This window comes from Moschus berezovskii, chromosome 20, assembly GCF_049115385.1.
Source record: "Moschus berezovskii isolate FMDL1 chromosome 20, NW_MosBer_1.0, whole genome shotgun sequence".
NCBI classification, from domain to species: Eukaryota; Metazoa; Chordata; class Mammalia; order Artiodactyla; family Moschidae; genus Moschus; species Moschus berezovskii.
In genome coordinates, this window is record NC_142479.1 from 64,968,693 (window position 1) to 64,982,002 (window position 13,310).

At 55.9% G+C, this 13,310-nt stretch overlaps 1 protein-coding gene across 1 annotated transcript in view; it reads left to right on the forward strand.

Moving 5' to 3' along the window:
• Window positions 1-13,310, forward strand: part of DNAH17 (dynein axonemal heavy chain 17) — a 120,533-nt gene that overhangs the window by 79,481 nt on the left and 27,742 nt on the right. The window contains exons 45-56 of the mRNA XM_055408447.2: window positions 2,209-2,491; window positions 2,593-2,766; window positions 3,020-3,227; window positions 3,637-3,802; window positions 4,589-4,691; window positions 5,330-5,477; window positions 5,853-5,944; window positions 7,250-7,411; window positions 7,913-8,077; window positions 8,189-8,380; window positions 10,661-10,927; window positions 11,644-11,805. Coding sequence (XP_055264422.2) covers window positions 2,209-2,491; window positions 2,593-2,766; window positions 3,020-3,227; window positions 3,637-3,802; window positions 4,589-4,691; window positions 5,330-5,477; window positions 5,853-5,944; window positions 7,250-7,411; window positions 7,913-8,077; window positions 8,189-8,380; window positions 10,661-10,927; window positions 11,644-11,805 — 2,122 coding nt within the window. The remainder of the gene's footprint in view (window positions 1-2,208; window positions 2,492-2,592; window positions 2,767-3,019; window positions 3,228-3,636; window positions 3,803-4,588; window positions 4,692-5,329; window positions 5,478-5,852; window positions 5,945-7,249; window positions 7,412-7,912; window positions 8,078-8,188; window positions 8,381-10,660; window positions 10,928-11,643; window positions 11,806-13,310) is intronic.

Sequence of the window (13,310 nt, forward strand, 5' to 3'; positions counted from 1 at the left end):
ACCTGGCACCACTGTGCCATCTTCATCAGCATCACCTGTCCGCCCACTTCGCTGGCATCCTGTGGCCGCCATGAGCAAGGACCACAAACCAGGCAGCTTCAGGCAATGGAGGGGTATCCTCTTCTGCTTCTGGAGGCCAGAGATCTGAAACCAGGCATTGGGAGGGTTGGTTCCTTCTAGAAGCTCTGAGCGGGGACCTCTTCCAGGGCTCTCCCCCAGCTTCTAGTGTTGCCAGCAATCCTTGGCTTGTAGATGGATGTGGCCACTTTCTGAATCTCAGGTCCCTCCCCCCACCCCCCACCGCACACGTCTCTGTGCACCATAATTTCCCTTCTTAGAAGGACCAGGCAGTGGATCAGGGCCCACCCTCATCCACAATGTTTCAGTCTCGAGATCCTTACTTTGATTTCATCTGCAAGCACCCTTTTCCCAAATAAGGCCATATTCACAGCCCACAGGGGGTCATGTCTTCTGAGGGGCCGCCAACTCTACCCACGTCGCACGTCTGGGCTTTTCCAGGGTGGGCAGCAGACAAGGCAAGAGAACTGGGATAAAGTCCGGGCAGGAGCCGCTAAGATGCAGGGGGACAGGAAGAAGCTGACGGGGCCAAGGGGTGCCCAGGGGGACACCCAGCAAGGGCAGGGAGGAAAGAGCCAGCAGATTAGCAGGGGTGGGCAGAGGAGGGGCTCTGAGTGGGCTGCAGGAGACGCGCCCTTCGGCTGGGAGTGGTCCCTGGGGCTCCAGAGGAATGACCAGGAGACTCTGAGCGGCTCCTTGGGGACCAGGAGGAAACCTGGGTTTTGCTGGAGAGAAGTGGAGAGGCTAAGAGCCAGCTCAGGGCACCCCCAGCCCCAGAGGAAGAGCAGTGCCCCTGCAGGGGCAGCCATCCCGAGGGGGATATGAAGCACAGTCCAAGGGTCCCATAGCCTCCGTGGACAGGACAGGGGCCCACAGAGGAGCCTCTCTTCCTCCCGGTGTTATATATTCTGAGCTGGCTTTTCAGATTAAAGCCAGCACACACAGCTGAGTGCACTGAGTGTCTCTAACAAGGCAAAATTTAAAATTTGCTATAACCGCCTGCAAGATAGAAGGCAAAAGTAGCAGTCTATGTAGAGATTTGCAAGTTGGTCTCCATTCTGAAGACCTAGTGTACCTGGAATTCAGTTCTTAACTGCACATGTTTGCTTGCCTGTGTCTGCTTGTCAAGCATTTGAAAATCTGCTCTGTTACCTAGTTAGCCCAGGAGCAACGGGGCAGAGGTTTTGAACTCTTGGTTCCCTGATCTGCTGGGGAAGTAGTGAGACTCAGAGCTTCCAAAACACGCACTCACTTGCAGAAAGGCGTGTCTGCAGAGGGCAGGCAAGCTGCGTTGGGTAATGTGAGCTTCCTGCTTACGCTCTGGGTATCCTGGAAATGACAGCTCACTGAGCTCATCGGCCAGCACTCTTTACGCTTTTAGCAGGCGCCTATTTAGCACTTATTGTGGACCAGGCCCTGTCCTCTGAGCCTTAAAAATATCAACCCAGGTAGTCCTTCCAAATGGGAGTTATCATCATCACTCCCATTTACGGGGGAGAAACCTGAGACCCAGACATGTTGAGTAACTTACCCGAGGCCACCACTGGCCACTCTAGAGCCCATTCAAGCCGGGCACTCAGACTCTAGAATCCACACCCCTCACAGCCATGGTGGACCACCTCTGTGCAACCCACTCCAGGCAACATGGCTCCCCAGGAACGCCTGTTGTATTGGTTTGGACTCTTCCACTAAAAGCGTCAGCTGGCTCAATTCACCAGGCGTGCTTCAGGCATGGCTGGATCTAGGAGTCCAGATCTAGGAGTCCAGATAATAGCACGATGTGTCCCTGCTCCTGTCCTTTCCTTCCCTTCCCGTCCCCTCCCTGTCTGTCCCCCAGATGATGGTATGAAACCTTTCCTCCCTTCTCCTCCTGTTGGCAGCTTTATTGTCCTCAGTATCAGCCACATTTGAGGGTAGGAAGTACGGCTCTAGTTGTTCTAGGTGGACAGCACCCCACAGCTAGAATCCCGGGGAAAGAGCACACCCTCATCAGAGCCTCTGAAGGTCTCGGGACCAGCCCCATCACCAGGCAGGAGCACCAGAATCAGTGGAAGCATTCAGCAAGGGGAGGGTCACCAGAGGGACCCCACCCGGTGGCCTGGTCCTTCAGCACCTCCCTGCCTTCCCCAGGGTGGTGAGCAGCTGGATCGAGAGGCGCAAGGTGCAGTCAGAGAAGGCCAACCTGATGATCCTCTTCGACAAGTACCTGCCCACCTGCCTGGACAAGCTCCGCTTCGGGTTTAAGAAGATCACGCCGGTGCCTGAGATCACCATCATCCAGATGATCCTCTACCTGCTCGAGTGCCTCCTCACTGAGAAGAACACGCCACCCGACTCCGCCAAGGAGCTGTATGAGCTCTACTTCGTGTTCGCCTGCTTCTGGGCCTTCGGGGGGGCCATGTTCCAGGACCAGGTGAGCAGCCAGCCGCGGCCAGCGGCCTGCCACCCAGGCGCGATCTCCCGGCGTCCCTGCCAGCGGGGCCCTTTCTGAGCCTCACTTTTGTCTCCCAACAGCTTGTAGATTATCGGGTCGAGTTCAGCAGGTGGTGGATCAATGAGTTTAAGACGATCAAGTTCCCCTCGCAGGGGACGGTCTTCGACTACTACATAGACCCGGACACCAAGAAGTTCCTACCGTGGACGGACAAAGTGCCCGCCTTTGAGCTGGACCCCGACGTCCCACTGCAGGTAAACGGCCCAGAACAGTGACGATGGATGACGGCTGAGGAGCGGGACTCAGAGTCCCACCCCACGCTTCTCGTCGGGACGTCCAGTCGCAAACAGTTCCCATCAGTAGGACCTTTTCCGTAAGACTGGGGCATTTAACACACTGCCCAGGTCTGCAAGTCTGTCCGGAGATGGGACCTGGAGGCCCGGGTCTGTCTGAGGTCAGGGCTCCTCCCCCGACATCTTCCCGCCCCCCCGCTCCGCCCCTGGCCAGGCCTCGCTGGTGCATACCACCGAAACCATCCGCATCCGCTACTTCATGGACCTGCTCATGGAGAAGTCGTGGCCGGTCATGCTGGTGGGGAACGCGGGGACAGGCAAGTCGGTGCTGATGGGGGACAAGCTGGACAGCCTGAGCACAGACGACTACCTGGTGCAGGCCGTGCCCTTCAACTTCTACACGACCTCGGCCATGCTGCAGGGTGAGGCCGAGGACACGCTCACTGCCTGGCCTGGACACACCCGCTCACCCTTGTCTGATGTGCTGCGCCCCGATCCCACCCCGCCGTCCCCCGTCCCTTCTTACCACAGCCCCAGGAGCTCACCAGCTGCCTCTCCTCTTCCCATGCCCCCCACCCACTGGTCTCCGTCCCCATAATGGGGTACTAGATCCCACAGGGAGCTCACAGCCAGTTTCGGGTGGCCCAAGGTCAATGACGCAAGTTTCCTGCCCCTCTGCCTGGGACCCATGGTGCCCACCCCTCTCTCCTTCCCTCCCCGGGTGGCTGGAGTCCAACCTGCCTGTCCTTGGTGCCCCCCAGGGCTATCCTTTGGGCCGCTGCCTCTGGGATCGACCAGGCACTGCGGGGGCTACCCCATTCCCTTCTCTAGGGGTTCTTGAAAAGCCGCTGGAGAAGAAATCAGGGCGGAACTATGGACCGCCAGGCACCAAGAAGCTGATCTACTTCATCGACGACATGAACATGCCCGAGGTGGACAAGTACGGGACGGTGGCCCCCCACACCCTCATCCGACAACACATGGATCACGGGCACTGGTAGGCGGGGGAAGGGGTCTGCCACAGGGCGGGGAGGCAGGGCTGGGGCACAGGACCAGGCTGACGGGGCTTCAGGCCTGGGGGGTCCAGGGTGGGGAGGTCAAGGCACAGAGGGGTTAGCCAGCCTCCCTAGAGTCCCAGTTGAGCTGAAACGTACTCCCAGACCTGCATAATGAGCCACTCTGGTGCCTCCCGTTTCAAAGATTTTCTCAAAAAAAAGAATTTTTTTTTTTTCTCTAGAGCATGAAGTACAGTTGGCCATTTCACGTATAGTCAATATTTATTGAGGTTTATGGTGGCTGAGGTGGTAAAGTGTTTGCCTACAATGTAGGAGACACGGGTTTGATCCCTGGGTTGGGAAGATCTCCTGGAGAAGGAAATGGCAACCCACTCTGGCCTGGAAAATCCCATGGCCAGAGGAGCCTCTTAGGCTGCAATCCATGGGGTTGCAAAGAGTCGGACGTGACTGAGCGACTTCACTTTCCCTTTCTTTCTTTCATTTGTTTAGCTGTACCAGGCCTTAGTTACCACACGTGCGATACTTGATCTTTGTTTTGGCACGTAGGATCTTTAGTTGCACTGTGTGGGATCTAGTTCCCTGACCAGGGGTTGAACCTGGGCCCCCTGCCCTGAGGGTGCAGAGCATTAGCCACTGGACTAGGAGGGAAGTCCCAAGGTTTTTTTTTTTTTTTAAACCATATGCAAGGCGTGACCGGGGTATGTGGGTTGCCGGGAGTGGCTCCTGGGTGTCAGCAGCAGGGCTTGATGCTGACCTCCCCCACGCAGGTACGACCGACAGAAGCTGACGCTGAAGGACGTCCACAACTGTCAGTACGTGGCGTGCATGAACCCCACTTCGGGGTCCTTCACCATCGACCCCAGACTTCAGGTGGGCACAAACTGCACTTGTCTCGGTCGGCTGCATGAGTCTAAAGCTCATTCGTCCAATGAGAACAAGAGCATGGATGTGGGGTGGTGGGGGCGGCAGGCTGGCTTTCCCTGGAGCACACCCCTGCCCTTCGGATGTCAACACATTCGTGGGGATGTCAAGAGGCTGCCAGATTTAGCAAATGAAAATACAGATGCCTGGGCAAGTCTGAATTTCAGATAAACAGCAAATCATGTCCCATACGATGTTTGAGATGTATTTGTACTAAAACAAAAAAAATTCTGTATGAAATTTAGACAGCAGGATATCCTGTACTGTGTCTAATCCAGGCAGGACTTCACCCTGAATTATCTTGAGCAGATAAAGGTCTGAAATGTAAACCCAGGCTGCTCTGAGACACTCTTTGGCCTCCATCAAATTGTTTCCAAAGAGCAGGACGTGAATTTGGCTGTTTTGAGATGGAATCAGTATCTAAGGGAGGGTCTCACCACACGCAAGGCTTGGGGGAACCTGTCCACTCTGACCACGCCCACAAGACACCAGGAGAGGAGGACAGAGTCTGCTCCCCAGGAAGGCGGCCCTGCCCCCGGCTGGTCCGCACGCACGGCCTGACGAGGGTCTCTGCTTATTCTGGGCAGCGCCACTTCTGCGTGTTTGCGGTGAGCTTCCCAGGCCAGGAGGCCCTCACGAGCATCTACAGCACCATTCTGACCCAGCACCTGTCCTACCGCTCGGCACCCCTTGTGGTCCAAAGGATGAGCAGCCACCTGGTGGCCTCCGCCCTGGGTGAGCCAGCCAGCTTCACCCCTTCTCCTGTCCGTAAGACCCGCTGTGTTACGGGGCCGAGAGCAGCTTCATACTTTCCCCTGCTAAATATTTTATTTATACTTTCAAATCAATATTTTTTTTCAATGACGCTGTGTTTCAGCAGAGGGTATTATGAGATCCAATTGCTCAAGGGGGGAGGCGGAGGATAGGAAATTCTGTATACAGCAATGATTGACACATGAGCAGAGCGGCAGAATCCCTCCCCCTGCAGATTTCTTACTTAAATTGTCACCGTCTCACAGTCCATTTGCTTTAGAAACTGTAGCTTAAGCTTTGCACTTCCTGAGGCCATTAAGAGTGCACAAGAATCGATGTGTCTTTTTCCTGGAACAGCCCTGCACCAGAAAGTGACATCAACGTTTCTTCCCACGGCCATTAAGTTTCATTATGTGTTCAACCTCAGGGACCTCTCCAATATTTTCCAGGTACTGCTCTTCTAGCGCTATGTAATGCCAGCTTATGGCCAATGCCTGATCCATGGATGCTCTCCTCCTCTGCCATTCTCGGGAGAGAAAGCAAAGTGACCTACGGATGGATGACAGTGATGGAGGGGGATCTGACGTGATGATGGTTATGACAGACGATGATGAGGGTGGTGACCGTGGAGGTAGTAATGATGGTGGTGATGGTAACTATGGTGGTGCTGATAGTAATGATGGTGATAATGGTAACTATGGTAATGATGGGGATGGTGGTGCTGATGCTGATAGTAACGATGGTAACTATGGTGATGGTAACTATGGTGATGGTGCTGATGCTGATGGTGACCATGCTGATAGTGATAATGGTGGTGATTGTGGTGGTGCTGGTGATAATGATGGGGCTGATGGTAATGGTGGGAGTCATGGTGATGACGATGATAATGGCAGTAATGGTGGTGGTGGTGGCAATGTGGTGGCGGGCGTGGGGGTGGTGACAGGGTGAGTCTTGACGGTGGTGGTGGTGATGTTTCCTCTTGTGGATGGACTGAACTAGCCACTGGGTTTGGCCACTTGCATCCCCGTTTCCTCCACACAACACACAATGCTCAGCTATCCCCATTTTTGCAGATGGGGAGTCCAAGGCTCAGGGAGGTTAAGTCACGCCCATCTCCTCCCATCTCAAGTGTCAGCTCAAACGCCGTGCCCCCGAGAGGCCCCTCCCCCTCCCCACACACCCTGTCCCACTGTCCCCATGTATGTCATAGCGCACATCACAACATGCAATTACCTTGTGACTTTGTCTGTCTGGTTCCGTCTCCCCGCTGCAAGGGGAGCTCCGTGAAGGCAGAGTCTGTCCCGTCATCGCTGCACTCCCAGAACCCAGGACAGGGGCCTGGAAAATAAGCACCCGTTGAACTTGCCAGGTCACTTGGTTGGCAAGGAGCTGAGCTAGGCCAGGCCGGGCAGGCTGGCTGCAGAGCTTGAGCTTGATGGCTGCTTCGAGGCCTCCCATTGTCGGCTCGCCCTTGCCCCTTTCTCCGCCATCCACCCCATTAGAGGGGGGCAGCCCTTAACCCTGTCCAGTGAAGAGAATCCCCCCCCACCATCTCTCAGGCCACAGACACCCCCTTCAACCTCCAGGACTTGTGGCCTAGGCAGCCTCTAGTTTCCTGGGCCCCGAGTGGCTACTGTCCCACTCTACCGGATCACTTCCTGGGAAAGTGGCCACTATTCTCATTTGATATGAAGCGGCACTTAGCTTGCCTCCCAACACACCTAAGGATGCTGACCATCCCGCCTCTGCGGCAGGGGCTCCTGTTCTCCACCTCAGAGATCCTGAAATTGCCGCTGGACCTCGTCCGCCTCTGGCTGCACGAGGCCGAACGCGTGTATGGCGACAAGATGGTGGATGAGAAGGACCAGGACACGCTGCGCAGGGTCACCATCGCATCCACCAAGAAGTTCTTCGATGTGAGTCAAGCCACCAGGTCGCCCTGCCGAGCCCAGGAAGGTTCCGAGGGACAGAGAGAGTAGGGGCCCCCAGCAATCCTCTCCTCCTTGCAAGGGCCCTGGGATGGGGATGGAAGGACCACGTTGGGTCCCACGAGATGGCTTTGCCCTATGGGGGTGGCCCAAGCGAGGAGGAGAGGCGCACTCAGCAGGTCAGGAAGTGAAGACCTCTCCCTCCAGCCACCACGCAGACACAGCTCTGCTCAGGGTAACATGCTCCGCTGGTGGGTCTGGGGTTTGCATGGTGGAATCGTTTTTCTGGACTGTCGGTTCATTCCCAGTGGGACACAGACCATGGGCTTTTGCCCAGCAGTTTGCAGGGCCCCTGGCAGCATCAGTGTGGGCCCCAGCAGACATGGCCTGGCCTCCTGAGGCCATCGGGCAAGATGCCGGGGCTTCTGCTTAGGCTCCATGGGCCCGTGGTGGCCACCAGAGCAGTGTCTCCCCCCAACCAACATCTAGGATCTCGGTGATGAGCTCCTATTCGCCAAACCAAACATCTTCTGCCACTTTGCTCACGGGATCGGAGACCCCAAATACCTGCCAGTGACCGACCTGGCTCCGCTGAACAAGCTCCTGGTGGAAGTCCTGGACAGTTACAATGAGGTCAACGCAGTCATGAACCTGGTGAGCCAGGGCTCGAGCGGGCAGCGGTGGGGCTGGGGTCGGGAGACGAGCAAGAGAGGTGCATCCTGCCGGTGAGACACCTGGGGTCTCTCCGGCCCGGCTTCTTTTCAGGTGCTGTTTGAGGATGCAGTGGCCCACATCTGCAGGATCAATCGCATCCTGGAGTCCCCACGGGGCAATGCCCTGCTGGTGGGGGTGGGTGGCAGCGGCAAGCAGAGCCTCTCCCGCCTGGCCGCGTACATCAGTGCCCTGGACGTGTTCCAGATCACCCTCAAGAAGGGCTACGGGATCCCAGACCTCAAGGTGAGGGCGTCGCCTCTCAATAAGCCGTCCTTGGCAGTGGGAGGAGGGCGGGGGAGGAGGAGTCTTCCCACTCCCCGAAATGGAGCATCTGATACAGAGCCTGGGATGGTCACCAGCAGGGTCTTTATCTCAAGACGGCAAAGGTCAGGGACGTATTCGGCCAGGGCCCGTGGCCGTGTGCCTAAGGTAAATGGAAGTGCGGGTTTCCAGTAGATGAGATCTGGAGTCCCCTCAGATAACAGCGGTGAGGGGGTTGGGTTCTCGCCTCTGGTTATCATGGCCTGCCGCCTTGTCTTTCCCGGTTTTCCAGATTCAATCATTCAGAACCGGTACTAACTAGTGGTCTCACCGCCTGCTTGGGGTTCTGCGAGGGCTGCTCTCTGAATTAACTGAATAAACATTAGCTCAAACAGGTCTCCCATCCCCAGGACGTGCTGCCGAGGCTTTTTATTGATTTATTTTTCCGGAAAATTTGCTCTCTCGGGGAACTGTGAGCTAGTCCAACATGATTAGTTTAGAGCTTATCATGGCCGCCGCTCAGATTAGAGCTGAAATTGATTTGACCGTGTCCCACGGTGTCTCTCTCTTTGCCTTGGTGCTTCTGTGGGCCAGGATGAGGCTGGCCCAGGGGACCCACCCCTCCGCTCAAGGCTCCTAGGCAGTCACTGGCCAGGTGGCCTTGGGGGGAGTGGGGGATGGTCTGGATCCCCACCAGAGCCTGGTGCCCTGGGACCTCAGCAAGAGGGCGGGGTGGTCTGTGGGCTGGGGCCCCAGGAAGGATAACGGGGATGGTCAGCTGTCTGTCGGTCCTGCTCTCAGGCTGTGCCAAGGACTGCAGCCTCCAGGTGAGCGTCCAGCCTGTCAGAGTCCCCAGTGCAGCTACTCTTTCTATCAGACACTAGCCAGCTCTAATTTGTAAACCCAAGCCTTAAGGATGAGTTCTTCATAATGTAGATCATGCTTCCTGGGTTGAATCAGCGTGTGTGGATTCTCAGCTGAGCCGAGCGGGTCCTCACTGACCCCCAAGTGCTCTCAGAGTGGAGAGAATCCTTGCACCCAGAGCCGTGTAGCGGTACTGAGTTTTCTCCACTGATAAAGCTTCTAGTCTGTTAGCTTAATCATATTGCTCTTATCTTCATGATTGCATCATACTCTTTGCCCTTGTGAGGGCTTCGTTCCCGTTACTTCACCCTGGGACCACCCGTGGCTGTTGCTATTTTATTCCCCGGCTTGAACTGCAGCAGCTCTGTGATCTGTGTCGCCCCAGTTCACTGCTCCTGCACCCTTGACGAGCCAGCTTTGCACTCATCCTTTGTCATCATTTATTAAGTAGCTTCTGTAGATTCGGAAGGAAGGACAGCTATAAACAGAGCTACAGGACCTTGCATCCTATTAGGGGAAGCAGACTCCTGAACGGTTAGAAGATGTATTATTATTGTTCTGAGAGTAGTATTGCAGTAAGAAGTTAACAACGTATATGCTGTTAGTATAACAGATACGTTCATGATTATATTATAAAGTCATACCAACAGCCATGGGCCCCCACTGGAAGCTGGAGACTTGGAGGTGGGGGAAGGGTCAGAATCCAAGCCCGAGGGCCATCCTGTGCCTCATGGAAAATCCTGGACATGGTCCCAAGAAAACAAGATACCATCAAGGACGTTTGGGCAGAGGAGGGGCAGGATGCGGTGGTGTTCTGGGACAAAATGGAAGATGGCTTGAAGACAGCAGAGATTGCTCCAGGGTGATGGTGGGCGGGGGGTGCCGCAGGAGCCCCGGTGACCCACAAAGGCTAGAACTGGGTGGCGCAATAAGGGAGAGATGATTCCCTCGCCGTGGGCCGGCATTCTGCCTGCACTCGGCATGGGGGCTTAGCCGGGCTCCCACCCGCTGGGTCAGCTCCCCAGGCCCCCTACACATAGTCCCCAGGCCAGGCAGCAGCATGCTTTTGACTTCTGGGAGCCCTCTTCCCAAGGCCAGAGTAGTGGCCCCCAGAGCTGGGCCGGACCCTCTGAAGAAATGCTTTAAGCTGAGTGAGGGGCCAGCCATGTGTCAGCAGCCCAGGGACCCCGGGGGTGCTTCCAGTTTGGTGCTGTGGCGAGTGGTGCCTCCACAAGTGGGCCTCCTCCCCTCGAGGCCCTAAGTTTCCATCTACAGACCCTGCTGTTTCTTATGGGGCTGATCTGCGGGTGCCCCCCCCAGCCCTGGGTGGTGATGGGAGATGCTTCTGAACAAGCATCTCCTCGGCGAGACCTCTGAGGGTGTCTTCCTCGGGTCCAGCTCGACCTTGGCACCCAGTACATCAAGTCGGCAGTGAAGAACGTTCCCTCGGTATTCCTGATGACCGACTCCCAGGTGGCTGAGGAGCAGTTCCTGGTGCTGATCAACGACCTGCTGGCCTCGGGAGAGATCCCGGGGCTGTTCATGGATGACGAGGTGGAGAACATCATCTCCTCCATGCGGCCCCAGGTGAAGTCCCTCGGCCTGACAGACACCCGGGAAGCGTGCTGGAAGTTCTTCATTGACAAAGTGCGCAGGAACCTGAAGGTAGGGGGTCCTGGGACCTGCAGGGTTCTGGGGGATCTTCTGGGCTAGGTCTTCACTCGGGGAGGAGTTGGAGGCTGTTCTGCCTCACATAGGAAGTGGAAAACTCTTAGGAGAGTTCCAGTGGGCTGCCTGGTGGAGGTGGGCTGTTATTAGTGCCCCGTGGCAGAAAAGAAGTGTTTTCTGTATGCACTCCTCCCCCACAGAGCACGTTTAAATAGATTGGTTCACCTTGACCTTCCACATTCCCTCTTGGGGGATGCTGGCTAAGCTACCCGAGTTAGACTGAGTGCATGTTGGGTCCTTCTCTCCCTTCTGGTCTGTGTCCAGTAGGACGGCTGCCCTCTCCCCTCCCCACCCTCGGCCAGGTGACGCTGCTCTTCTCGTACTTCCCTCCCCGCAAGGACCAGACCTGCTAAAGGGACCTGCGTCCTCGCTGCCCAGCATGGATGCCCACTCCCCTCTCCCTCCGGCACCCAGCCATCCTTCCCTCTTTGCGAGGGCCACCTCAGGAGGGCTTGGGCTCCCCTGCACCCCCACATCATGCAATGGCCACACTTCTTGCCCAGAATGGTGAATGTTCTCCGCACCACCCCGCACCCCCTGCACTTGGAGACAAACACCACGCACAGAGTTTCCCTTCCAAACAGGATGTCTGCAAAAGCGGCACCATTTGGCACTGCCGTCCCCCCGCGAGCATCCTCTGTGCCCTCATCTAGGTGATCCTGTGTTTCTCCCCCGTGGGCTCCATCCTGCGAGTGCGTGCAAGAAAATTCCCCGCTGTGGTCAACTGCACGGCCATCAACTGGTTCCACGAGTGGCCGGAGGACGCTCTGGTGTCTGTCAGCGCACGCTTCCTTGAGGAGACGGAGGGGATTCAAGTGAGTCTCGGGGCGCAGAGCCGGGAGGAAGGGTCCCCATCATCTACCTCAAGGGACAGGATTAGGGTGAGGCACTCGCCTTGGGTGCAAAACTTAAGGGGGCACCAAAAACTTCACTAAGATCAGCGATGTTTTAACACGGTATTTTTAAGAAATCAATGCTGAAACATTCAAAATATCAAACTTATAAACAAAGGCCATCCGTTGATCTTGAGCCCGAGTCACTCTGACAGGGCAATGGTCATTTCAACCGGCGGGAGGTTCTGGGCTCCACAGGGCCGGTTCAGGGAGGTGTGATGCCCACGTGAGAACAGATGAGAAGCTCGGGCTTTGAACATAGTCCCTGGTGGGAGCCTGTTGCAGAGCTCATGTTTACTTTGATACGTGTATACAAGTGCACACGTTTTCCTCCTGCCTTGGGCCCCAACATGGCTCAGCCCACGGGGCTCTGCCCAGGGCTGCTCCCTCACCTGTAACCTACCTTTTATAGGCAAGACAAGTACAAGTCAAGTACAATGGGGCAATATAAGTCTTCTTTTATTTTTTCCCTTTCATTCACAGTGTTTTTCTTTTATCAAAAGACAGTGCCCACATTCACCATTTGAGTTCATTGCTGGCCTAGATATGATCATTAAACTCTGACCCAGCTGATGCAAGTGATCGCAAGCCTAGAAAAAATCCCACGTGGTTATTGTGTCTGATTTATTTTGAACACATATTCAGTGGGATAAAATAAGCCTGAAATTGACCCCCTCCCTGGCTTTTAAAGATGGGCAAAGTTCCCTGCTTGCACCGTGAGAGCATTCAGTCACAGGAGGAGCCATTCCTGGGAGTGCCGCTCTGACCGTGTGTCCTCCATGCCCCGAGTGACCGTAGAGGCAGGGGCCTCCTGGGGCCAGGGAATGGCTCCAGCACTGGCCCCAGGGAGGGCTGCCAAGTAAATGCCAAAGAAACATGTGTCGGATGAATACCTTCCCAAATTAAGGTGGCGCTAGTGATAAAGAAGGGCTTCCCTGCTAGCTCAATTAGTAAGGAACCTGCCTACAATGGAGGAGACCCAGGTTTGATCCTTGAGTGGGGAAGATCCCCTGGAGAAGGAAATGGCAACCCACTCCAGTATTCTTGCCTGGAGAATCCCAGTGGACAGAGAAGTCTGGCGGGCTGCTGTCCATGGGGTCGCAAAGAGTCAAACAATTGAAGCGACTTAGCACGTGTGTACTGGAGAAGGAAATGGCAACCCACTCCAGTGTTCTTGCCTGGAGAATCCCAGGGACGGGGGAGCCTGGTGGGCTTCAGTCTATGGGGTCACACAGAGTCGGACACGACTGAAGTGACTCAGCAGCAGCAGCAGCAGCAAGCGTGTACAAATGTTGCTCAGACAATTCATGGGGCAAACCTCCCAGTGCTTATCTTCGGGCAGGCTGGGGGGACCCAGGTGGTAAGGGCTGTGATCCTGACATGGACACAGGACAGAGGAGGCTGGGAAAGGAGTTTCTAACTCCCCA